General features: G+C 37.1%; 2 protein-coding genes across 5 annotated transcripts in view; one reads left to right on the forward strand and one right to left on the reverse strand.

The window, feature by feature from the left end:
• Nucleotides 1–14,161, forward strand: part of LOC121634165 (beta/gamma crystallin domain-containing protein 1-like) — a 31,262-nt gene extending 17,101 nt beyond the window's left edge. For 2 of the 3 annotated variants that reach the window (XM_041976667.1, XM_041976666.1), the window contains exons 10-22: nt 817–852; nt 1,381–1,541; nt 1,666–1,786; nt 3,323–3,468; nt 4,726–4,852; nt 6,308–6,337; nt 6,457–6,569; nt 7,092–7,224; nt 9,791–9,930; nt 12,077–12,200; nt 12,381–12,539; nt 12,936–13,098; nt 13,605–14,161. In XM_041976667.1, the coding sequence (XP_041832601.1) occupies nt 817–852; nt 1,381–1,541; nt 1,666–1,786; nt 3,323–3,468; nt 4,726–4,852; nt 6,308–6,337; nt 6,457–6,569; nt 7,092–7,224; nt 9,791–9,930; nt 12,077–12,200; nt 12,381–12,539; nt 12,936–13,098; nt 13,605–13,693 (1,542 nt within the window). In that variant the 3' untranslated portion in view covers nt 13,694–14,161. Of the gene's footprint in view, nt 1–816; nt 853–1,380; nt 1,542–1,665; nt 1,787–3,322; nt 3,469–4,725; nt 4,853–5,021; nt 6,250–6,307; nt 6,338–6,456; nt 6,570–7,091; nt 7,225–9,790; nt 9,931–12,076; nt 12,201–12,380; nt 12,540–12,935; nt 13,099–13,604 lie in introns of those variants that run through there. The other variant, XM_041976668.1, reaches the window with a different exon arrangement.
• A 21-nt stretch (nt 14,162–14,182) lies between these two features.
• Nucleotides 14,183–22,321, reverse strand: LOC121634176 (reticulon-4-interacting protein 1 homolog, mitochondrial-like). Of its 2 annotated transcripts, none has more exons than XM_041976687.1 (9): nt 21,729–22,321; nt 21,460–21,611; nt 19,915–19,983; nt 19,458–19,582; nt 19,287–19,335; nt 19,046–19,182; nt 18,491–18,674; nt 16,229–16,324; nt 14,183–14,793 (listed from the first exon to the last, which is right to left on the reverse strand). In XM_041976687.1, the coding sequence occupies exons 1-9, from the start codon at nt 22,003–22,005 to the stop codon at nt 14,617–14,619; spliced, it is 1,266 nt and encodes a 421-aa protein (XP_041832621.1). In that variant the 5' UTR covers nt 22,006–22,321; the 3' UTR covers nt 14,183–14,616. The 2 variants fall into 2 exon arrangements, with proteins under 2 accessions (XP_041832621.1, XP_041832620.1); XM_041976686.1 differs by having other exon boundaries at nt 18,491–18,677.
• Between the last annotated feature and the right edge of the window lie 5,024 nt (nt 22,322–27,345).

Consider the following 27,345-nt stretch of genomic DNA (forward strand, 5'->3'; position numbering starts at 1 on the left):
GTATGCAATGAAAATATCTTAGCACCTCTAAAGGAATTTTAAGAAGATATTCATGTTTCTGAAAAGATGAATTATAATCGCTTTGATACTTCCCTTACTACCTGTCTCATACCCAAGTCTTACCGTCTTCTTTCTGAGCGGCAAGCAGAAGAGATAAAGCAAAAGGCAAAACTGTGTTTTTAAACCATTGCCAGTTCAACATAACATGACACAGCTGCATCATATTTCTGTGTTTTTGCTGTAACACAGCAGTGTATTTTACATCCTCTATCAAGATCAGCATTAACACTTTTGGACAATTTGTGTCATGGGTTTTTACTTATATCAAGGGCACCAAAAATCACATTTGTATCTTTAATATAGCTCTTCTGACAGACTTCATTCCTCCTCTTGCAACATGTGAAAAATTGACCCCTCATGCTGAAATTCATTCTCAGGTTACAGGTAGAAGGACAGAGGAGGCACTGAGCTGCAAATTCAGTCTAGCATATCCTTATATGGACTTTTTTAGATAGACTTATGTCCCTGACTTTTAATCATAAGTCAGATTATGACATTTGTCTAGTAGTTTGGTTTATAGTAGATTTTCCCATCAGTCTAGGAACATTGATTTTCTGTGGCTCTTTTCAAAGGATTTAGGTATGACAGAAGTTTGTTGGTATGTTTTGTGCATTCTTTGTTGTTTTCTTTTTTACTCCTGTAAAGGTTCAACCCATTATTTAATTTAATTTAAAAAATAGCTGTTTGTCTTTTATAGGTTGTGTTCATTTGATTAGAGAAGGAATGGTTTATAATTGAGCTTTTTTTATGTTCCAGGGCAATTTAAAAGTGGAGAAACCTGATGAAGTCAAGGTAAACACAGTTTTCTAGAACTTGAAAAGTTTTAATATAGCTAAATTATAGAGTTGCTCTATTGAGAAAAGTATAACTTTAATTTGAAATGTATGAATAATGAAATAATTAAACAATGAGCAAAGATGTTTGAGCTTTGTGTGTGTGGAAAATATAAACTCCTATTGGTATTGCATTGTGGATCCTCTGGCCCTAGTTGTGTTTATCCTACTTTGAGCTAAAAATAGATTTAATGTGGTGGAATTTCCAAGGCAGCCACAAAGAGGCAGACATTTCTAAAGCTCAGAAGAGAGCTGTGAGCTAAATAGCCTCTTTTTAAATCTATCATCTTGTTTTGTTGTTCTATTATTCAACAATGTTATACACTGAAAACACAGTAAGATGTTACAAAAAATAACCAAGAACAAATTTATTTAATATCCACGTTTTTATTGTGAATTAAATGTTATTTCACCATAAAGAAATTTTGCAAACAAACTATAATGGATCAAGTGTCAAGACAGAATCTGTGTCTTCTCTCTGTTGCAGGCAGTGGTTTATGAGAAGTCTGGCTTTGTGGGCTCCTGTGTGGAAATTGACAGTGATGTTTTCAGCTTTTGTGAGACTGAAGGAGGCATTGCTACAGATGGAGCAAACTTTGACACAAAGAAACTGAAGTCTGTGGGTTCTTTAAAGATCACTGGAGGATTGTAAGTCTTCTTTCTCTGTGTTGCTAGTACAAGTTCAGGATAAGGACCCAAATGGTGATTTTGAGGTTATGTAATCTAGGTAAGATCTACAAATACAACTCTGCATTTTTCTTATTTCTACCAGCTGGGTGGGCTACAGCCAGCCTGGATTTGAGGGTCAGCAACACATCCTGGAAGAAGGAGAATACTCGGACTGCAGTGACTGGGGAGGCCCCGAGCTTCTCTCGTTGCGACCGATAATTTCTGTGAGTTGTTGTGCCTTTATGTGACAACTGTAGCTTAATGTATATTAGTATCTGATAAATAGCAAGTGGATAGGGGTGTTAGAATTATAGCTTGACCTTGATGGGATTGTGATGGTTGGAATTAGTCTTAAGAGATTCTGACTAAACAAAGAATTGTAGAGAAAGCGAGCAACATAGAATATAATACAATAGAATAGAATAGATCTTTACTGTCCATCAAATTGGAAAATCGTCAGCTCACCAACACAAATGACACACACCTCTACAATACACTACTCCATAGTGCAATAAAAGCACAAATATGACAAAAATACTCTCAAAGGGTGCAAAAGGTAAAGATTAAGAGGTAAAAAGTGCAGCAGTTCAAATCAAACTTTGTGGATTGGTTCCTTTGTTGAGTTAAGAATGACTATGGCCTTTAGAATAAAAGACATTTTGAAAAGACCTTTAGCCAGAGAAACTCTAAATCGCCTTCGTAACTTCAGGAGCTTAAACTAAGAGGACAGAGGGTGATCACTATCTGCCAGGATTCTCTTAGCTGTCCTTCTTGTCCTTTCAGTATAAATATTCATAAGAGGCAATTGAGGTTTTCCCTAAACCTTTGCCAGCCTTTGCTATAATCCTGTTTAATTTTGTTTTTGCACTTACAACTTAAGTGACCAAAGCAAGCAGGGAGATGAAAATTTAAAACACTCTGAATATGTGAAACAAGTTCTGAGAGGACTTGAGGACTGAAGCCAAGACAGCTTAGCCGTCTGAGAAGACAGAGTCTCAGTGAAACACGCTCTGTGTCAGAAATTCTCAGCTGGTCGAGAAAGATATTTAGAGGTTTCCCCAGTTTTAACAAGTTGGCCTTCAAGTGAATCTGGCTCTGCTGTTGTATCTGGTTCAGTGCAGATTGTTAAAGTTTTTTTTTAAGTTTGAAACTCAAACTTCAACTATAAACGTCAGCATCTGTTATCCTATGACTGCATGAGCCAATCAACAAAGTCTACATGTCGCCTGCATAAAATTACTGTTCATTGCATTTCCTCAGTGTGCTCCTTAATCACAGTATGGGCCACATGCAGGTTGAAAAAAAAACACAAGTATTTGACTTTTTTTTGTTCCAGAAATGTATAATAGAACCATCCACAGGATTAAAGAATTAATATTGGTTACACAAAGAAAAAACCATAATAAAAAGTTCTTGCCTTTTCCACAAAATAATCAATATCTTGCCTGTAAAGAGAGGAAATTCTAGAGATGTGTTCACTTCAAAGTAGTGCTTACTGAGCACAACAGACACCTGTTTAATGCACATGAAATTCTTTATGATATAATCACAAGATCCCTGGTGTTGTTAGTGATTAATGAAACATCTAATCGCTGTAAAATAACATCCTGGGCATTTTTCCTCTTCTTAATGGCAGAGATTGAAAATTACTGCTTAGAGTAAATTCATTATTAGCTTTTTAAAAATGTTTTGAAAATCTTCATTTCTTGTGCTGTAATTTGATATGACTTAATCATGAGATGGTTTTATTCCTGCTACAGGATTTCCTTTCTCCATACATGAAAATGTTCAGTGACAGAGATTTTGGCAATCTCGGAGTCAACATTGATGTCACGACGGCTGTTCCTAACATGAATGACACGGGCTACGGCATGAGGACGCAGTCTGTTGATGTCGCTGGTGGTGTGTAAGTGTCACATGTTGTTCTAACCCTTGTGATCTTCATATTATCTTGTGATAACCTTGTGATATGTTTTGTCAACAGTAATTAGAAATAAAAAGTTTGGACAGTTTAAGCCTTTTTTGAAAGAGGGGGGGATCCATCCATTGCAATTCTTGCAAGTCTTTCCTCTGCAAGACTGTTGCACGCTTCATTAGAAACACATCATGATTCTCTACCTGTCCTTTCATTTTTGGCTGAGGAGAATTTCCTGTAGTGTGTGTTTTATTTAGATGCTTTCCTGCTGTTTTACCTGATAATTAGGTGGGCCCCAATTTCCAAATAAGTCTCGTATTGGTTTACTGACATTTGCTGCTGCTCAGGAATACCGACATGTTTGCCACACCTACACAGACAAGTTGAGACAGATCAACAGGTTCACTAATTATTTAGTGTACCCAAACCTCACTTCCCTATCTGTATCCTAACGTTAATCTATTCTGCTTTACAACCTGCTGCAGTGGGGGATTATATGAAATTTGTGTAGATTGTATAGAGGATGACTGATGGCTTAGCTAGCAAGAAATGCTGTTTATATTCTAATGGAGTATTCTTTTTCACCTCTTAGGAAAACATGTTGCAGAATAAGTAGAAGGCAGTGTTCATTTGCTGTTTCCTTGTATGAGTTTACTTGTGCTATGATCAGTTGAAAAAATGCAGAACGTTTGCAGTAAACAAAGCAGAAGCTAATAAGGATAATGAAATGCAGAACATGTAATACTGATTGCTGCTTCCCAAGGGAGAGGCTAACATAACGGTTATTAACGTGGAATGGAACATTTTGTCCTTTACAAGGAAGGACTCTCACACCATTGAAATTCTTCCTTTTCTGCTAGCCTGCTATTACACTGCACAGCCGTGTTGTGCTGCCGTCCCCCAGAGCCTTTGATTGGTTTGGTGTTTTGAATTTGACTTGCTGGGAGATCTGTTTCTGGTTTTGCATGCCAATAATCCCCCGAAGACATTCCATTTTTGACAAAAGAAGAAATGCTGACTTGCTATCACATGGAAAGTTTTTACCAAGTTGGTTTCTGAACAAGAATTGTTAAGATTTTTTAGGGATAAAATGTGCACAGCTTTGTTTGAAGTCTTGTGGCTTTCATTCTTAGCATTCATGAGCACATCAAAGACAGTTTCTCCCTACTAATTAAAATGAAATGAAAATAGAGAAAAATCACTGCTGACAGAGCAATCACGCTCCTCCTTCTCTCTTTTCTTCCACAGCTGGGTTGTGTTTGAGGAGCCGGACTTCTGTGGTGAGTCCTACGTCCTGGAGAAAGGCCTGTATGGAAGCCCAGAGGATTGGGGGGCGCTGCAGCACAGAGTTGGCTCCTCAATGCCTGTCCTGCTGGTAATGACTCACAAGTAAACTTGGTAGAAAAATTGTTCGGTTGTTAGTCAGACAGCCCAGCGACTGTAATATTTTGAGTTCAGTCACTACAATAGATGCTGTGTTTTGCTTCTCTTGTAGCTTTGCAAGATAAATCACTGGATGCTTGATTTTTCACTTCCCCTGACAGCATGACTTTGACTCATCAAGATATTTTGCTGCATGTGACTAATTACAACACACATTTTAAGATGGATCAGAGGAATCTTTGAGGTGGCAGGGAAACTCTGATGAAGTAGTTTGCAAGATGAGGCTCAAGCAAAACAAGAATAAACTGATCTGCCCAGTTTAAGAGGTGGGGGAAAATACTTATAAGACTGAAAGTGACAACATCAAAGATGACTCATTGCGAAGTTGTTTTTGTTTCTAACAACATGGTGACAAATAGACTCTGTATATGCCATGCAAAGTTTACTGTAGTGCAGGAACAACATTTAAGATCTAATAAAATGCAGATTTTTGTAAGAATTAAAATAGTAAAAACTTGCTGTTATAAACTCTCCCACTATTAAAGATATCTTCTAAGTCTAATTAAATAAAAGTGTTGTTATAAAAGCAACTATTTTCAAAGAGATTAGCAGATTCTCCAAGGAAGCTGCGTAGTTGTCAACTACATAGACGAAAATGGAAGTTTTGTTAGTTGTGCCTCATTTTCTCTCCAGTAAATGTAAACCTGCAGGTGCCATTCATCTACATGCTGCTACAATCCTGGTAATCCCTGTCTGTCACTCGGTCAGGAGTCTGATTCATTCAGCCACAATTCAGGAGGAAATGAAAATGTCTATTTTTGAAGGTTTCTTTTCAGGAGCCTCCCAAGTTTCTTTTATTCACACAACCCAAGGTTCTTTGGATCACCATTAAAATTGTTGAGCTGTTATTAACCGAATCTAATACATTTCAAAAGTATAGCCTTGGGTTAATATGGCTATCAATTTTAACATTAATACAGAGTTTTTCCCAAAAGCCTCAAAGGACCAGAAAAAAAAAAACTAATTTCAGCTTTCAACACTCACAGGACCTTTAAAATAACTTAGTGTTTTCAGAATTAAAGCGATATAAGGAATCATACAAAGTATTCACAACAGTACATTGACAAGGCTTAATGGCTGCTTTGCCAATAGAATTCTATTAAACATTTGTAGAAAAACCAAGAGACCCACTAAGAGGTAGAAATGAGGAATTGTACTGGAAGGTAACCTCTCAGCTCCATGCAAGGCTGTCGATTACAATGCTAAACTTGAAACCAGGCAAACCAGATCTCATGCTGTTATTATAGGTGAAGGATTTGTTTGTCCCCACTGACATGCTGCTGCAGACCTTCAGCACAAAAATATATAAAACTGCACAATTTTATACTAGTCTCTTTTGTTGCTGAGTTTTTACAAATCAGTGTTGCTTTTATTTTGTTCATTTCAGGATGACTTTGAGAGCACTGCAAAGTTTAAGGTAATTACAGCAATTTGTTTGAAAAACAAATGTAATCCTTCCGTGTTTTTGTCTGACATTTCTCATGAAGCACATGAACCGATGACTAATTCATCTTGTCTTACATGTGTGTGCCGCAGGTGCAGCTTTACTCTGAGCCAGGTTTTAAGGGTTCTGTCCTCAAACTGGAGGACAGTGCAGCCTCCATGCAGGACAATTTCTCAGTTGCCTCCTGCAAGGTTCTGGCTGGCAGGTGAGTAATTCTGCACTGTGGAAAAAACATCACACTGTAGTTCCTGTGAGTTATGGCATAGGTTGAAACACACTGCAGCAACGCGTAAATGCAGCTTTTAAGAACAGATGTCCTCGGGTGATCTGTCATGACTGTAGCTGCCTCTTGCTTGCATAACAGAAATACCTCAGAGCCTGCTACAGGCTGATGGTGCTGCACTTTCAAATATATTTCTCATATGGGACCAAATGTGACACATATTCTATGTCATGAATTAAAACATTGCAGCAGCTACATTTATGGTATTGTACTGTATGGCTTACCCCAGTATATTAGAATGAATGCAATATATTTTATTCTTCGAGCTGTATTTGTCACACATTCAGTAAAATCACTGCAATTTGGCAAATGATGTAAAAAAAAAAAAAAAGCTGGAAATGTTAGTACATTTTCAGTGAGGATATTCATTAGGCTGGTTTTGTACCCCTTGTGTATGTGTGTGTTTATATTTTTCTGCTTTTGTATTTGTGCAATGACTTTCAGCTGGCTGGCATTTGAAGGCCAGGACTTCACAGGAAAGATGTATGTGTTAGAAGCGGGGAGCTACCCAGATCTGAGGGCAATGGGTTGTGTCAGCGGGAGCTCATCCATCCTCTCGCTGCAGACTGTTGGCTTTGTAAGTCTGTTTTTCATTTTTGCTAACACCTTTCCACCCACTCAAATTTAGCACTTTGCTAACCCTGTGCTTTTAATGTGCATTTGAATACAAAATGTAATTAAATGTACTAACAACTGTATTTTATGTTTAACATTGGACCGTATGGTCTGAAAGCTGTCACCTATTTTGTGAGGATCATTACTTGCCACTGCTGCATCTTTCCTAAGAGTGTTTGTCATGCGATTAATTAAACTGAATCAAACATTTTTCAATGCCTGTTTGATTTACTGCGATTTGGTTTGTGTCTCATTTGTACAGCCTTGGAAGCTAACCTTTAAAGGTTTACAGGCCACAGATTACTAGCTACCCTTTTAAACAGAAGAAATCATGTGACTATGTCAGTGATTTACTCAAAGTAGTTTTACTTATTGCATTTAATTGCTTAACAAATTTTTAAACAGTGCAAATGAAGCTGAAAATGCTGTGTCAGGCTATAGATGTTTCCTCAGGTTTTTCACTGACTATTTCAGTGTTGACAGGATTTTCATATCTGGCACGTAAGTTTTGCATTTCAGCAATGTCAGGGCCCTTTTATGGTTGTAGATAACAAATACTGTTGAATTTCCTGCTTGACAAGCCTTCTTGTTCGACATCATGTCCACCGGCTTCAGTTGATCACAGGCGAGGCGAGGCTAACTCGTGCTGCTTCAAGGAATGCACACAGCTTGCTTGGTAGATAAGAGGTGGAGAGTTGGAAAAAAAGAACCAATCAAAAACAACGTTCAAATTTAAGTTCATCTGTCAAATAAATGAAGCCTGTCTATATGTAGGGTCAACAGCTATCAAGTAATTTATTATGCTGATACAGTACTTTGTTTCTCTCTAAAAAAAAAACTTTTTAAAAAAGCACTGCCTCTAGCACTACATGACAGCACCTGTGTCCAGCTGGACATCCACAGCAGTCTGACTACCACTTAATTAAGATGTCCCCTCCTGTTTGATTTCTTGCTTGTGTTCTTATTCTCAGATGCAATTCGCTTTGGTGAAAAGTGTCTGTTAAATGACTATAGTAGTTTTTGCCAGTGATTGTGGGTGTTATTTTTTAGTTAGAAGCTCTAATAGCAAAATTATCCCTATCTCCCCATAGAAAAAAATCTTTTAAAAATTCCTGGATTCGGGTGGTGATCCCGATTCACCCCCAAAATCTAATCACTTGTTCCTTTTACAGTTTCTAAGTTTTCCTGAAAATTTGATCAAAGTCCATCCACTTCTTCAGTTATGTTGCTAACAGACGGACAGACATCCAGACAGTCAAACCAACACTGATGAAAACATAACCTCTGCCTTGGCAGGGGCAATGAAGTCAGGTTTCCGTGGAGGGGGTAACAAAACATTTCTGGTACCTGCGATAAGCGCCTTAATGGCCCGTCTGATATTTAAGATTTTTTCTATGAAAAAGGAGGCAAAGTCATTCCAGGCTTTGTGGATAAGAATTCAGAAGCAACAGGTGCAGGGCCATTTGTCTGTCTAATGTGGTGAAGAGGGAACGACTATTATTGTTGTTCTTAGTGATAATGTAAGAAAAAATGGCCTGTCTTGCATGTCTTACTTTCAGGTTTTATTCATTTCTTTATAAATTTCATCATGAGCCAGGAGATTAGTTTCATGCCACATACGCTCAGCTTTCTGAAATACTCTTTTTCAGCACTGATCAACTCAAACTGTCTGAGAATCAAATGTTTTCATGAGATTTAGTGACATGTTTTAAAAATACTTTTCATTTGTTAAAAATTCTCATTATACCAACATCTAACTTATTAGCCAACAGCTAGTTAGTCTAATTAGTTTATACAACAGCAGTTCTAAAAGAAATTGGGATCTTTTGTAAATAATTTATTAAAAATGCTTTGCTAATCTCATAATCCAATGTTTTACTCACAATCAGAATACATATAAAATGTGAAAAGACATTTTACTGTGTCATGAAAAATATTAGCTCTTGAATTTGATGACAGCAACACATCTCAAAAAAGTTGGGACAAGGGCGATAAAATAATTGATACTAAACAGAAACAACTGGAAGAAGATGTGCTCAAATAACACATCTGAAAACTTATATTATAAACCCATACATGCATTTCTCAATTATAAATATAAGATTTTAAAATTTTAGAAACCATTGTTTGTTCAATGTGCCATACAGGAATGCAGATTTAACCTCTGTCACATTTAAATATGAGGCAGCAAGATTGTTTTTCTTATTCTAAAATAAAATAAAATCCAAATGTGAATAGTCAGTAATAGTAAGTTCTTAATAAATTTACATCAAATGGAAAAATTGTGATTTTCTGTTCTACATAAAGCAAGAATAAGGCAAAGAACTATTAAATAAGTCACCATCTGAACATGAGTGGCAATTTGGAAAATAACATGTCTTTTGCAGTTACAGACAGTGAACTCGCCAGGAAGCACAGAGGTTTGAGTGTAGTCTGTTTCCAGGGTAACTTTGATCTAACTCCTATTTCAACCTGCATGGCCTGCAGCTTGCAACATTAGTTAATGTATTTTCTATCTTTCTTGGCAGGAGTTCTCATTGCCATCCATCACTCTTTTTGAGCGATGTGATCTGCGGGGCAAGAGAGTGCTTCTAACAGATGGATCAGTCAACCTCCAGCTGGCTGGAGGCTGTGGCCGTGTCCAGTCTGTGTTGGTAGAAGGAGGCATGTGAGTACAGTACAGCTTTTTTTTCAGTTTTTAAAGGATTGAAGTGGTGTTGAAATCCAACGTACTGTATTACAACTGCATGAGAGATGTTTATCAAGTTAAAGCAAACTTTACAGGGCATAGGTCAAATTCAAGATTCTCTCCAGAATTTGCTAATGTACACATCCATAGTTAGATGCATAGATGCATCATCAGAATCTTATTCAAATAAAGGCTCCTAAAATTAAATCAAGGACACTTCAATTTTCTAAAATAAAAAAAAATTAAAAACCCACTGCCTGGCAGTTTATTCAGCTAACAATGGCACAACTTTTTAAAATGATTTTGTGTATACATGTAAGGTTTCAAGGCCACAAACTCACCTGTACAGAAGGCTGAAGAACAAAAGAAAACATGTCCAGGTCATGTTTGTTTTAAGTATTAATTTTCAAACATTTTACCTGGTAAATTAAGGGTAAAAGAAAAAGGAAAAAGAAAAAAAATCCCATTTTTGTGACTAAAGTTGCCTGCATTCAAACCTTCAGACTGAGATCTGGTGACTGTGGAGGCCACTGGAGTCTAGTGAACTGCTTTTCATGCTCAAGAAACAGTTTGAGATGAGTTAACTAACTGACATCACCTTAATAGATTTTCTTTTATTGCTTTTAACCCTCTACATTTAACTCAAACAAAAATTGTATATCTGTCACACCCACTGTATTTGAGCTGTAACTTCATAATTTCCCCATAGTTCCAATACCTTGGATTTCTCCATCATACAATTTTGAAGTTAGAAAACTAAAGCTCTGATTGAGTTGACATGGACTGACCTTACTGGAATGTAAAGCAGTTATCCAGCTGTATCTGACAGTGTGTGTTTGACAGGTTCATGCATGTTTGTGTTTCTGCCAGAGACCAAACCCACTGTGCTGTCAAAGTCATGTTTTTTCTGCCTGGAAACACACAAAACAGTATAATATATTCAATTTTCACGACAAGCATCTTCTTCAGATTTGTTTGTTGTCAGCAGCTTCACATATATATTGTTATGATTCTTAATTTATTGTTGTTCTTAATATCTACCAAGTCTACATGTTTTTGAAGCTTTGTGTTTGTGCATTCTCACCACAATCAGAAGTTGTACCCAACCACACCCATGTGGTCTGTTATTATTATAAAAAATAACTCAGAGTTGTTAAAAAGCAGCTGAATCTCAGTAGGCAAAGCAAGGTACTTACAAATAAAGATAATGGGTTTTAAGATGTTGAAAGAAGCAAGCAGTCAGGCTGTCAGTCTAAATAAGAGCCGTCTTTGTATTCTTTTGTCAGTGGTTATTTTTACATTTACTAAAAGAAAAGGCAAAACAAGTACTATCAATGTGACAAGGACGCAAAGATTTGAGTTATTTTTATAAATGGCTGTACAGGCTTTGAATTTTGAGCCTATAGGCTCAGACATAACATTAACTAGATTCACAAATATGAGATGCAGAGGGCAGGGTCAGCACATCTCATATTGCAGCATGCTGCACCATGGCTGAACTTGACAGATGGATCGATGATGGAAACTTGTTGCTGATGTGTAAGATTTAGATTGTAGGTGTGATTCCATGCTGAGGAAATAAAGCGTTTACAGTGAGGCAGAGCTGTCTGTGGAGTGGCACATTCCTACTGGAAGAGAGACTGTCTTTCTAGACTGCAGGTAGAAGTAGCATCTAGTGGCAAAACAAAACTGGACAAACACAAAGCTCTGCACAATTTAGGCTGATTATCTTTTACGAGGTGTTGCACCTGGACCTGAAGTCAGAAATAGCACTGTTACTCTTCGAAAGAAGCCTTTGTCAGGCTAAACTTGTTATAACATCAGAACAAGTCACATTTAAATTTAAGTGCTTACATCATAGAAAGGTTGAGCTAATTAAAGTTTGTTCTGTATCTTTGCTTTCTGGATTGTCTCCTGGCTCAAAGTCTCCACCAAAATGTAGAGACTATTAAATGAAGACCATTATAAATGTAAAATGGGAATAGTAAACCAGACAAGGTCTTGGGACAAACATTAGCTCAGGCCAGTCAAGGTGCTAAATGAAAATAGCTGATAAACGTTTGTATTGTTAGCGTAGCTGCTAAAATGTGATATTTGGCTGTTCTGGTCTTTTTATTATTGTCAGGTGGATATTATATGAGGGTATCAACTATCGAGGTGCTCAGATTTTGCTGAAGCCTGGTGAGGTTCTTGACTGGCAGAAGTTCAGCAGCTGGCCAAAAATTGGATCTCTTCGTCCTCTTCTACAGGTAAACATTCACACTCCAGACAAAGTACTAAGCATTTTTTGTCTTTGCACTTATAAAAATTAAATGTGCACATGTATACCAAACATATCACCTATTAGTGTTAATGTTTTCCAACCAAAGTTTAATCCCTGCTCTTCACTTGTTAAGCATCTATTCTTGTGGATGTATGTGTGTGTGCAGAAGCAGGTTCATTTCCGTTTAAGGAACAGGCACACAGGGCTAATAATGTCAATAACTGGGGATTTGGATGACATCAAACTGCTGCGCATACAAGAAACAGAGGAGACGGATGGGTTTGAGCAGATATGGTTCTACCAGAATGGACATCTGCACTGCAAGGTACAAGACACATCACACTGCTAATAAATGAGAAAGTTCTGGGAAGAAAAATGATATAAGCATTAAATTAATGCAGGGGCTGAAAAAAGAAATTCCTTTGATTGATGTTAATAAATCTGAAGTTAAATCATGGATAAGAATCAAAGCCAATTTAGTCCTAAAGTTGGATAAACTGTCAATTCAGGAGACTTAAAACTTCATTTTTTACTTAATCTGCCTCATTATTCCTCAAGTTTAAACAAAACTATTCTGGAAGTACACCACAGTGCATTAATAGATAACAACTGTAATTGTGAGAAATATCACTTCCCAATAAAATTAATCATCGGTCATTCTCTAGTAAAGATTTTTAATGATAAAGTGAAGTGAAATTTGTGCATCTTTTACTGCGTCCAGCTGTTGGAGGAGTGCTGCCTGAATCCCGGTGGCAGTGTCACAATGGCAGGAAGCAGAGTGGGTCTCACACCACAACCTGACAACCCAACCCACCTGTGGAGTATCACCCCTGAGGGATTTATTCGATGTACCAACACCGATGACCTTGTTCTGGAGGTCAAAGGTAAGCATTCATGTCTGACATGTAACTTTGCACTCAGTGTTCAGGTTCAGTGATTAAAGCTGAACCAACGTGTCCATCAATGTTAACACTTCTATGCAGACATAATTCAAAGATTAGCTTTGTGTCCAAATCCTTAAAGAACCTCCTGGCAGCATGAGGGCATGTATGTACAGAGAAACTGTTTGCATTGCTGTCAATTAGTGACACCTTGTGGACTGAATAGTGCTAGTGTAAACTACAAGAAGTCTCCACTGCAGTGAGTTTTATCATTCTTAGATTGTAACTGAGATTTAGCTAAACCTAAGCTTTCCTACAATTATGTTATTGCATCATCCATCTTTTTAATGTAAATTACATAGAAATATAAACTTATTCCAAAGTTGAGTAAGAAGGCAGCCACTCACAGATTAGACCATGATTAAAAAAAAAGAAATAAAAAAAAGAAAAAAAAAAAATATATATATACATAAATTTTGAATATTAATTAGAAATCATTTCTTTTTCAGGTGGCCAACACTACGACAAAAACCAAGTGATTCTGAACACATTTGATCCAAATAAACCGCAGCAGATGTGGGATGTGGAGATTTTATGAACGAGCTGAACTGAAGTGTTTCCAGTACAAGAGGAGACGGCTCTATTAGACTCGATAAGGTGCATCATTAGAGTTGCTTGACCTTTTCCATTAGAAGAACTGTAAAATGTTCGTTGAAGAGATCAACATGGAGAATGATTTCATAAGAATGTATTATTACCCTTGTAAACGTTCTAAACTTGAAATATTTTTTACCTTCAGTTATGTATATCTAGGTTCATATTTTACTTTTCCATTGGACAGAATAAATTTGGTTCTGTGTGACTAATTAACTTAAACAGTGTTAAGACTTTGTATCTTTTTAGAAAGAAGTTATATTCTGCATTGTCTTACATTCCAGCTGCATGCATGAGCAAACACAAAAGTCTGGGCTTTGTCATGTGTTTAATCAAATTTTAACACAGAGCTGTTTTACTTTCTGAATAAAACTATTTTTGTCAATAAACATCTTTAATGTTTTGCACAGCAGACTGAGCTGCAGTCATGTATAACACAGATCTGAAGTTTATTCATGTGCTGTTGTAAACAACATATCTCCAGATAAATTAGCACCACATAAATGCTGGTGATGCATTGAGGCGCTCATGTAGAAGTAAAATGACTTAATACAGAGGCAAAACAAATTAAAGCATAAAGTTGCCAGTCTAGTCATGTACCATCACCAGTAGGATGGTGATTTGATTGCCGTTAATTTGTCAACTTCAGCAAAACATGAAGGTATGATAACTCCGAGCACCTTGTGAGAATTCCAAGCCCATATAGGAGAGTGTCAACAACCTTTGGCTTGCTCCCATTAGAATCCCTGGTCACGCTTCTCATCTGCTGCACACAACCTTTCTTTTTGGATTAGACATTCTGCTGCAATCAAACGCAACCTTTTGGACGTGAGAAGAATCTTAAGAGTATTCCTCTTGGCTCTCTGTCTAGTTTGGCTGGGCTGTTTCTTGCACGTCTTGCTCTGACTCTGCAGTCTCTGTCCAGCTGTCATCCTCCTCAGCCACACTGATTACAGTCTTTCCTCTGGCATGGCCATGCTCCAACTTCTGAAAAGCCTGAGGCACCTGGGCAAATGGAAACTGGGCCTCCACAACTGGCAGGATCTGTGGCAAACCAACAGGCAAAAATATGAAAAATGTAATTTTAACATTCAATAAAAGAATTTATTTAGAAATCACCTGTTTTTAACACCGTTGTGTTTTGCATTGGCTTGTGCTGTGATTCATCATTTAGCGGCTTAGAGTCTCTAGCCAGACAGAATTTAATACCATCATTTTGGACTTATTGTTTTGCCCTGCAGGTTGTTGTTAGAGTGGGTCAAAAGCCCACACTGGGTCTCTCAGAGACTGACAGGCCAAAAACACACAATGTGGATCTGACCTGTTAACCACAAATCCCATAAGATTGCTATCTGTGGACTTTGGAGGCCAGGTAAACACATTAGACTTGTTGCTGGGTTCTTTGAACCCCTCCTAGCAGTTTTTGTGAGGCCCATTGTTGCCCTGCTGGGGGAGGTCGATGCATGTTATGTGACTGGTCTGCAAAAATAATTATGTGTCTGAGTAGCATCCATGTGGATGCCAGGATGCAGGTTTTCCCAGATAAACTTTGAACTGTTACACAATTTACCTGTAAGTAGTTTCAATATTAAGTTTGATCATTTTGCAATACCTAAAGCTTATTGGATGGGATTTCTTTAAAACTGGTTTAAAACCATTTTCAATAAAAACATGTGGAAAAGAAATAGGTTGAATGAGTTGAAATAAAAAAAAGAACCTGACAGAAAATGAACCATTTATCTAATTCAGGGTCACAAATACCTACAAGCTCTTAGCACTGAATCATCTCTGCTCTGCTTTCATAGTTGCAAATGTGAAAACGTGAGGGAGGGGTTTAGAATGTGATGAGGCTGGACAATCCTGCGCTAGTCCCACAACACAAGCAGCCAGGCTTGTTATTCTGGTCAGCATCTCTTGTCGTTAACAATGAATGGCGAGCATGGTGGCGTCACTGGAAACCATCCACACTTCTGCAAGCGAATAGGGCATGCCAAGAGTGTGTGTGCGTGTGGGTTTTGTATAGATGATAAGGGGGGGTTATGTGTGTCTGTAGCTTCATGCCCATGATCTGAGTGTGCCGCTTGCTGTAAGCCCCAGGACAAAAGGACAGAGGTCCCACACGCTTTTGCGAATGGCTGCTCAGCACTGTTTAAAAATCCATTCACCGTCTCCTGGCGCCTGACTCAATCACCCAGCAGCCAGCCGTGCACATCCCCAACTAACCAACCAGAATAGTGAAAATTTGATGCTTACTCCTTACAAAGCCTTACTAATTACAAAGCCACAGGGGAGCCTTGAATATAGGCATGTAGAGCATCCCTGGTATGTTCATATTTACTATGTTGTATGATCTCCATCACAGCATGGTTTCAACTCTGGGGATGTGACTTATGTGCAAATTAGACAATTTCCATTCTGTCAGTGCAAATGGCTGTGAATGCTAAGCATCTTTTATATGAATTTTAAGGCATTACACTACCTTCCCTGCATCCACCAGCTTGCTGACCTCATCCAAAGCGAACCCGTCTGGAGCATAAAATGCCCACCTGTAGAAGACTCCATTTGATATTATGTTCTAAGAGATTAACAGAGTGGAAGCAAAAATTAGAAATCAGGAGGCTGCAGGACAAACAAAACAGAAAACACAGAATGGTTATGTGGTATGAAAAAAGAAAGAAGACAGCTTAGGTCTCTTTAGAGTTACAATATCAGCTAATTTCTAACACAGAGTAATATATATAAAAGGAAAAATAAATCATCACAAATGTGTTTACAGACCTGGTAGTACACTAACTCCAAAGCAGCTGAAAATTTGAGTTTTCCTATCAATAAAATCTTTTTTTCACTTGGTTTACACTTAAAATAATATAATGCTTTTCCTCACATTTGTAAGAAACCTTTATTCCTATTAACAAGATGACTTAAAAGAGAGGTAGAGCGAAAGTGAAAATCAGAAATCGAAATACAACACTGTACGATTTATTTTTAACATACAATAACGCAACTAGATCAATCTGACCAACAGGGAAAACTCATCATTTATTTTGTCCACTTAATTCTATCATGAGGAAAAACTCAAGAGGGATCTTAAACATGGCAAATATTGTAAAAACATCACACCATACAGAATCAATGTCATGAATTATGAAAGAATTTCCTTAAGAGTTCTTTCTTGATTTTCTGCCCTACTGATTTGTACAGAACAAATGATTGATGATATATAAAAGGCTAAACACTTGTAACACAGCTGGATAAAACGAAAGAACCCTCCTCATTCAGCACAATCAAGCACAAATCTGCTTGATATTTAAGGATAACATTGTGTGACATCATTTTGCCACACCTCTCCAAGGTTCCGGTAAAGCTGCCCCTGCCTGCTTGAAAAAAAAAAAAAGATTATTCAAAGCGGCCAAGAAGTTGAACACTAGAGGGCTCAGTTGTGCTGTGATCTTTCAGATGAAACGGGTGTGATGTCCAGAGCTGAGGTCTGATGGTGTGATTGCTGTGGCTGAGCCCCGCCAAATTGACCAGCTGGCCTTGCTGGGGCGAGGTAGCCGGCTGCAATCTGAACAAACACCAAATACTGCTGGTTCAGCAGCAAACACGTGCACACACATGCACACTGCATCCTGTCTAGTGCCCACCATCACACCCACTGTCACCAGAGCCTGCACTGCCCAGGACAACTTGACTAAGTCACTAGAGCAGCTCCACCCAGTCCTCATCTGTTCATTCATACACCACAAACATGACGTACTCAGCTGGTTGTGCAGCTGGAAGAGCAAACACAATCAGTAATGCAAGACCAACACAAATGTAAGAACTCAGCTCTGAAATTCCCTCTTTATCTACACATAGTCAGATTTATTATGCCCTACTTCAGTGGTTCCCAAGCTGGGGTGTCTGGACCCCCAAGAGGGTCCCCCAAAGAGCACAGGGGGTCCCTGAGGCTTTGACAGTTCAGAGCTAGTGTGATTTCAATTAAGGCCACACAGAGATAAGTTAAGGTGTATACGCTTAAGTTTGGATGTTTCATTCACATGGAAGCAGTGTTTTGAGGCCAAAAACTTTGGCTTTGCACCATTTCATGAATGAGACATGTCTGAGAAATGCCCCAGTGCAGAGGATTTGTCTTAGTTTTGAAAAAAAAAAGTAAGGCAAAATGTTGAAAATTACCTTAACTTTGGTTTTATCAAAGGAAATGAATCAATCAGAATGCCTCATTTATGGTGAAAAGCAGCTAATGAAGGCATAAAACTAAGTATGGCTTTAACACAGGGCGGGCGCAGAGGTCAAGGGCCTTTTGGTAGTTGCATAAAGGGGGTCCTCTGGGAAAACAGGTTGGGAACCACTGCCCTACAGCATTTATTTACAATAAAGAAGCCTGAAGCTCACCAAAGGGAGAATATGTTACGATGCTTTTTCTAGTAAATACATGACTTTACCATCCCTGATTTACCTGAACTTCAACTTATCTGATCAACGAAATGAAGGAGACATTACTGGTGCCTAAACAGGCGTGCACTCACACAGCATTGTCTTTCCTTACCAAGGAGGACCATTTATATAATTTCATTATGGGAGTAACTACAGTCCACACCCCTAAGGGATTCTTGAGAAATACAAGATTCTGTGCATTTTGGGAAAGTGATGAAAGTTTGGGAGTCAACTGGATGTCCTTATTCACATCAGCTATTTTTACTTAGAAGTAAAATCAGAAATTTATTTCATTCGCACTTACCTGAATGGCTTTATTGTGCAAGGTATAGCCAGCATGAAAAGTCCCATCTAACAGCCCCATGGAGTCAGTGTTGAGAAGTAAAGGTGATACCAATGTGACGTACTTTGCCCCAGACCAAGGTTTGAGCAGGCCCAAAGCCCACTGCTCAGTATCGCCTCCCACATTGTCCAAAATAACATCAAACCTGCTGGTACAAACACGGGCTGTCAAACTTTCTGTCAAAGAAAGGTTTGAACCAAACACAAAAACATGTTTCCAATCCAGAAGGATATGAATTTATTATGATAAAGCTTTCTTGTTTCCATGGAAACAAGAAAGTGAGCAGTCGCACCATGCTGACAAGATGCTTTTTTTTTTTTAAATGAGGGGTTTAAGGGGTGAAATGCAGAATTCAGCCATTTCTAGCACCTTGAAATGAACTATTTCTGACTCTAATAATGCTTTAATAACAAACTGGAATGTTTTGTCTTTTAAAAAATAATAAAATGTTATTACATTCCATTTGATATGTACAATTTCATGTTAGTTATTTCTGAAACACATAACAACCCATACTTCTCCATCATTTCAAGCTGTTCAGTCGCATCTTCTGCTGTGTAGTCGACCACCTCATCAGCCCCAAGCCCTCTAACAAGTCCTTCAGCGTTCTGAGAGCAGGTAACAGTTACATGGGCACCCCACGCCTTTAACAGCTGGCAAAGCATAGAGAAAACAGAAATATTCTCAAAAGTGCCTTTACATTCTTGGATGAGTCAAGTGTACCTGCAGCTACAGAAATATATGTTAAATATCTTACCTGAATAGAAAATGTTCCAACACCTCCGGATGCTCCAGTGATCAAAACTCTAAAAAGAAAAGCCCAAGCAACCAGAGGGTCATTTAATTACTGTCTGACTCATTTTAGGAACTCTACAGAAAGAGATGGACATCCCATGGGGTGAAAAGAGATTTGAAAAATAATCCTTGCCTTTTATTTGACGAGCTTTCTCTGCAAAGGCCACCTACATTGACAAGTGCAGACAGAGCAGTGCTGGCTACATATGGGATGGAAGCTGCCTCTATGTGACTTACTGACTTTGGCTTAAGGGAAACCTGTAAAAAACAGCCAGCAAATATTGTCATGTTGACATATATTACCAAGTAAATGCTATTCTATGTAAGCTAACCAGAACTGCCAAATTAACAAAGTGTTTTTGTATCTGGGCTAAAGCAAACTTAATCCTTATCACTTCTTGTGATGCAAGATTACACTTATTTAATTCAAATAGGAGTTCTCAATCATGTCTTTATCCCATTTGTCCAAAATAGACTATACAAATAACTTATATCAGTTTTAGTAAAAGACAAGTAAATAAACATTTAACAATTGAATGTAATATAAAAAATGCACTGCCATATTCAGCTCTTCCCACTCTGTAGTTCACCTCATACTCTGTTAGAGTCACAAATTCTGCCAGGCTGCCTTGTTTCCACGGAGGAATAGCAGCCCACACCTGTAAGAAAAATATGACATTTAACACAGTGAACACAACTGAATTTAACCGCCTACTCACAGTCTCTGAATCTGGTTAATCGGTTATTAAGTCCTTCGATGACTGTTCCTGTCATTTCTCATAATTAGTTGCTTCTGAGGATATTTTTAAACTGATGGAACACAATTACTAGAACAGTTTATGAGGACATTTTTACTTCTGTGTTCTGTTATTTCATCACATCCACTTTAAGCTGAATTTGCATAATTGCATTTCAGAGTACAAGAAGACAGTAATATGGACATGTGGGAGACAGCACAGTAGGCGTCTAAGATTAGTATGAGTCACACTTGGGTGATGGGAGAATGTTTCCACCAAGAAATGTCTGAGAGTGATTTAGCATTGTAGTTGTGTGTATTGGGGTTAGCAGTATTACAAAGTTTACCAATATTTTACATATGAATTATGTCAGCATTTTGTCTTAGCATTTATTTTAAAAAGGTGAAGTCATATTTTAACAATGATTAAAAAAATAAATAAATAAATTTTATGCCTTGGTATAATGACTATCTTCTAATTGGCATGCTTATGTTGATTTTTATATGGGTTTTGCATCAATCTAGTAAATGACATGTGATGTAACGTCTACATATTTATGGTTACCTTATAATTTCTCAAAAAATAATTTCAAAACCTATTACATTACATTAATTTAGTAAATAGATGCTTTTATATGAGGCAACTTACAACTGAGAAACACATTGGTGGGCAATGTAGGGTTCAATATGTTGCACAAGGATACTTTGACATGTAAACTTGGGAATTTGGGAATGCAAAGAACCTTACACAACTGAAGGATAACCACTATACCTTCATTACAATAACCACCCTTCGTTTACTATAAAACAATATGCATTTTCTCTTTACTTTAAACAGTACACCAATATAATATACTGTAATCCAATCAAATACTTTTTGAACAGTTTCCATGTTTAGGAGCTATGACGTTTAGTTTTTGCCCACATAATTCAAGTCTAGTCTTTTGTTGAGTTTGCAGCTTATTGCTACATCTGCACTTGGCTTGTATTAAATTTTTTTTATTTTTTCTACCTGTTTTTTTAAATTATGTGGATAAAAAATCAGAATCAAAGTACAGCCTAATGTTGGTGGCAACTGCAGTTTTGGAGGTAGTAGGGTCATATGAAAATCAGGGGGTTGGTGGTTTGATTATATAATGTATATGCAGCCATTAACTTCAGTTATAAATGTTGATCTATAATAATATATCTTTGTAAGTTTCAAGTAGAATTTAATGTTGTTATCTATGTCAAAGTAGACTTAAAATCTATGAGGTTATGTTTTACATGTACCATCTCAAAGCTTGCATCGTCAGTACAGAACCAGTCCGTACATTTGACTGTTGCTGTTATGCACTTCTCTGACAATGTACTGTATTATGTCCATCTTTTATAGTTAACTGTGCAGTGAAACACCTACCTCATCTCCTGGAGCAAAATGGGTAACCCCTGATCCACAGTCCACAACTACACCTGAAAGATCACGACCCAGAATGAGTGGAAACTCATTATAGCTATTTATCACAGATAATGGATCCCTCCTTAAATTGAGCAATGTAGACCCATAGCCTCCTAGGGAGAAAAGCAAACAGGTAAGTTTTTAAAACTAAAAATATAACTCACTTTTTGTTTATTCTTGCTGCTTTGTTTACAATGCTGCATTAATGTTAATCTTTTTGCAACACTTACCCCTCATAGATAGATCCAGAGGGTTAAGACTGGCTGCATTGACTTTTATCAACACTTCACTGGCAAAATTAATGGTGGGGACAGTAACTTCTTCTGTGTATTTCAAAACTCCATTTGTGCCATACTGATCAATGACCCACGCTGACATCGAGCTTTGCAGCCTTGAAGGTGAACTACAGATATTTGCCCTGAAGCATGCATTGCATCCTGCTCGGACTGTTTTTATCGAGCCTGCTGCTTTTATATTAAACAAACACAGAAGCCTGATTGATGCCATAGCTCTAACAGAGCCTATTTAAACCGTCTTTCAGCGGACTGTACCTACAAGGTCAGTTTTTGATATAATATGACATTTACAGTACAGTACTTGTTACCAAGCTAGCAAGCTACGCAGCTAGAGCTAACATTTGCTCGCCCAGTTAGTCAACACTCTAAACATCCGCAATAAGATGCATAACAGTTTAAATAAATAAGCGAAAACGCCTATGTGCATTGATGTTGTATTGCATTACGAATAAATAACAGCCATTGTTCCCAAATCAACCGCTTTCTGACACAATGGTACACAAGTTACCAAACAAGCTAACCTCTGAACTTACAACTGTAGCCAATCAGAATTTAGTAAATAAATAATCTGACCAATAGTGGAAGAGAGTTAGTTCTGACGTATAAGTATTTTTTCTTTGCCATTTAAAACGATCTTCTTTTTAAACTTCATTATTTTAGTGTGCACTAATTTTCCAGTCTAATTTTAAAATTATTTAAATAATTAATTATAACTTATATATTTAAAAACAAAAACAAAATGTATGTTTGTAGGCTGTCTTTAAAAGAATTGTGGTACAATAACAAACCAAAAACATCAATCAACACAATCCCAAGTGCAAAAAAAAAAAAAAAAAAAAAGCTAAACTAAACAAAACATAATTGCATTGGCTCCACGAAGCCCCAAACACAAATAATCCATTATGTAGCAACAAAGGTCTAGTATCATAAAAATGGAAGTGCACATGGAAAAAAAAGTATAAACCCCATATGCTTAAAAGGGCCCCTTAACACTAAAGGGACTGCTGAGTGCTCCATCAGCTAAAGATAAATGGGCAGGGTACATGCCAGTTTAGCAAAAAACTAATGGACAAGGCACAAATCAGTGAGGACAACAAATGCCAAATGCACAGAAGACATGATTTGATTATGCTTGAGCAATACACAGGGGGTTATAATGAGATTTTATTTAATCTTTACATGATTACTGATACAGTTATAGCTTGGCATTAGCAGCATATCCTAAAGATCCATTTGGGAATTTGGTTGCAAACAAAAAATATAATACAACCAAGTATCATTGTCACCTTATGTTGTCCTTGTTGTAGGGCTATAAAATAAATAAATAAACCAAATAAGACTTGTCTGAAATGAGTGACATAAGCGACAAGACATGATGACGTTCTCTCTTTTTTTCCTGAAACTGTGGAGAAAGAGGTGAGAAAAGAAAAGCTGATGGCCAGTGGCTGTGTGTTCATGATTCAACATGAAACCAGGCAACAAACAGCACTGTCATTATGATCACAGCTCCCAGGGAAAAGAGGACACAGTGGAAATTGGGTGCTTTGTCTGTGCTGGCTCATTATAGTGAGTCTGTCTAATGAATTATACTCCTGGCTGCTGTACGAAAAAAGGAAAGAAAAAAAAAAACTTCAGTTCTGTGATACTAAATGAAGAGGGTGTTGTCTTCGTGACAGCTCCTTGACAAAAATAAGCACAGTTTAAATTCTTGATTGCTTACCCAACACAAAATTGGTTCAGATTTTGAGAACAGTTTTTGTTGTGAAATGGTATTTTCCGTGGGGGTCATTCTTTCACAGAAACACCATGTATAGCTTTTCTAGGTCTCACATATGTCTTGGGACCTGTGGCCCAAATCACAAAGTTGTTCTAAAAACCATTGCTTTGGACTGATTTTAATTTATATTTGATTGTAGAAAGAGCTGTCAGTTTTTAACAGAAGATATGTTAGGTCACCTTGCTGGTTTACACAAGGGCTAGCTATGTAAAACATATTTGCTTCAAAATACACCAACTAGAACTCTAAGATTTTTTGGCACACCATGACGAAACACTGAGTCCCTAGTGAGGCTGGGCATGAATGGACACTCATTGCTTGGATAATTATCACAAAAGCCTTGTTATTATGTAATAGACCAGCTCGCTTTGAGCAACAACAGGGAGAAAGAAAGCAGGGCACAGGACTGTATACCACTTATCTGCCTTTTTTTTTTTATAGAAAGAACAAAGGGTTCCTCTCCTTGGCGACTGCCAAATCTTTTTTTTTTTTTTTTTTTTTTCCCCAGATGACATATAATATGATGCAGATCAAAACTTGGTGGAGAGGTGGAACATGTGCAAAGAAAGAGCCCATTAAATCTTGGTGTAGATCCATGCCACAGAGGATTTGCCTTGGCAGATAAATGCTCTCCCCTTCATGTACAAGACAACAACAGTAGATATTAACTGTGGTGCAAAGAAGCTACAGGTAACATTTGTTCTAGATGCTTTTCTCATTGCATGTTCCCAGTTTTGTTTATTTGCTTATCATCAATGCAAAACAAGAATCACCAGGCTGAATTTATTGGCTCTTGGAAGAGAGGTGGAACACAGGCAAAAAGGGAACTCATTAAATTTTGATGGATCCAGATCACTTTCTTTATAATTGCGAGATAGGGCATTGGTCTTGGCAGAGGATAGCACTCTCTGAGTACTTTAGTATCAGATTAACGTAATTTTCATTTTCTTACGGGAAAGCTTAATTTGTGTTCTTTGTAGAAGGAAATGCATTTAATGAGCTTAACTACCATGTTGCATAGGAGTATTTAGATTTTAAAATGGTCACTAGAGGCTAAATTATGTTTGTGTGACTTTTGTTATTTATGTATTCCTCAGAGACACATCAGTGAACATGTAATCACAGTGATAGTGGAAAAGTAGACAAGACCATGACACATGCAGCATAGGTGACTTGTTACTCATCGGGAAAGGAATATGTTATTGTAAGTGTTTATATTTTTATCTTCATGTGTGATTTTGTCTTTGAATGTGCTATATGTGTTGTTGTATGACTAACCAAACTAGTCAAACATTTATTTTTACAAATCATCTCGGGTTCCTTTAAACAGATTTCACTCAGTTAAGAACAAGTTAAAAATCAATACATTTAATATCTTATATAAAGGCATTTATTCATTGTGTGATAGATTGAAAAAATAAGCATGATTCAGTAATTTTGATACATTTAACATGCATCTTACACCATAAGAACTACAAGCATTATGTCAATGTAAACATGGAAAGACAGATGAAACATGAAACAACTCTATTATAACATTATAATTTCCCTTTGAGGATCAATGAAGTACTTTTTCCATTTCATTTTCATTTCAACGTAATCCAGCAATGTTCATGAGCAGCAAAAAGAAAAAAAAAGTTAAATATTTAACAGAGATTCAATGTTTACATGAATAATCATGTAAAAAAAACCTGAAAGTGCATAAGTGAACTAATAATTTGGCCTAATTGGAATAGAAAATGTATAATATTTATTTTATTTTCTGAGCTGGGATTGTCATTCCCTTGTTAATGCTCAGTCCAATTCCCACTCTGACAGTATGAAACTGCTATTCTGTCAGGACCTCTTGGAATTGCGTATATTTACAGAGGATGTCTAAAGCATAATTTTTCATAGTGGTGGATGAGTGAAAAAGTAAATTTTGCATTAACATTATTATAAAGTATGATTCTAACAAGTAATGCATACTGTCTTAATCTAATCAAGTAGATGTGATGTTAAACCAGTGAGTAAAATAGCAGGTTAAAAATGTAAGCAGTAAATTCAGAAGTACTTGGAACCATGAGAATGAGATCAGGCTGGAAAGAGAGTGTTAGCAAAGTACCCCAGTCACTGTTGACCAGAGCAACCTCAGAAGAAGACGGCCCCCTCATAGAGTTGTGTGTCATGATTAATCAGACAAGAGGGTGATGTGCTAACCCAAATTATGCCAGAAGATTTATAGTATAGTTTTATCTGCGCTGATTAACAGGAACATTGTTCTATTTAGCTTAAATAAACCTCCAATTTAGCTTAAAAATGAAGGAGTAATTATTTATGCTATTGTGAATAAACAAGGTTTATTTCCTACAGCAGTATGTTTGAGGTGGATTCAGCATAAATTTGGCATTATTTTTTTCTGTATGATTAACAGGATGTAAATGGATATGTCCATTATTAAATGAGCAGTAAAGATGTAAAGATTACTTATTTAACTGACTGTGTCATCTGAGGATGGACTCAATTCTATAATAATGTGTTGAATATAAAGCATTTAAATTTTAAATCTAAAAAATAAATTTAAACTATATATTTTATATAACTATTAATGTTGTAGCAAGCTGATATTTTGCTGAGATGTCCATACACATGTGCATGCACTTACCATGGCTAGTCCAAAGAACGGACACAAAAAATGCAATGCACTCTGTTCATCTCACAGATAGCATCTTATCTGTAGGCTTCCTCCACGCTGCAGGGACAGCATAGGATTTATAGTGCCTTATTCAGTCTGTTCAGCCAGGGGATTAGGCTGAGCTATACTGTAGTATCCAGCCGTCAGAGTTAGGCCGAGCGATACTGTAGTATCTAACTGTCAGAGTTATTGTCAGTTAAAAACTCACATCCAAACACTGCCAGCGTAATTTCTAATAATAATAATGGATTAGCTTTAAATTTGCACTTTTTTGCTGATGGCACTCAATCCGCTTACATTGGATCCATTATTCACCAACTTCTCATTCATACTTGGTGATGTGTGTATCATGTAAGCTACATGTTTGCCACAGCAGACTGACAAACAAAACAGCCAATGTGTAGCAGTGGTAGGGCTGGGCAATTAATGAAAAACTGTATCAAAACCGACATTCAGAACCAATAATCAATGTAATCGTGCTCATTTCAGTTATTAAAATTATTTCTCTTAAATATATTTTTAAAAATTCATTAAATTACCATATATAGGTAAACGGTGTGTGCTTCCTTCCACTTATTTTAAAATTAATATCTGCTCTTCTATAATGAAAATATTTGCAACAAAACTTTCAGTGAGCTAAATAAAACAATACTAAACAATCTGCTAATTAAATGTTATCGAGGTAACATGTTCAATTAATCCTATTTTCAGGTCATATTGCCCAGTCCTGGGCAAAGGCCTCTCCAACCACAACCAAAACATTCATACACTAGCGACACCAGCACTGGAAATAAGGAGGGTGACATGTCTTGCAAAAGGACACAACAGATGACTGGGTGAGGGGGCTTGAACTGCCAAACTTCCAGTCATTGGACAATCTGATCTACCTTTCCAGCCACTGCCACCCACTGCTGCCCCAGTTTTTTTTTTCACATAACACTTTTAAAATTAGTCAGTGGTAAGGCAGATTTCCCATTCTACTGATGAATGAATTTGATTTTAAATTGACTGTTTAGACAGAAACTATAATATAAACCTATAACACATATCCACACAGAAACACTTAATTCAAAGTCTTTGACTACACTAGACTCTTTAAG

Source organism: Melanotaenia boesemani, chromosome 22, assembly GCF_017639745.1.
Source record: "Melanotaenia boesemani isolate fMelBoe1 chromosome 22, fMelBoe1.pri, whole genome shotgun sequence".
In the NCBI taxonomy this organism is placed as follows: domain Eukaryota; kingdom Metazoa; phylum Chordata; class Actinopteri; order Atheriniformes; family Melanotaeniidae; genus Melanotaenia; species Melanotaenia boesemani.

Bases quoted from the DNA above. Each gene is read 5' to 3' on its own strand.
- LOC121634176 (XM_041976686.1), bottom strand. From the start codon at position 22,005: ATGGCATCAATCAGGCTTCTGTGTTTGTTTAATATAAAAGCAGCAGGC. The intron at 19,984-21,459 runs GTAGGTGTTTCA...TTTTTCTTACAG, and splicing joins ATTTTGCTCCAGGAGATGAG to GTGTGGGCTGCTATTCCTCC. The intron at 16,325-18,490 runs GTAAGTGCGAAT...TTAATCTCTTAG, and splicing joins TGCACAATAAAGCCATTCAG to AACATAATATCAAATGGAGT.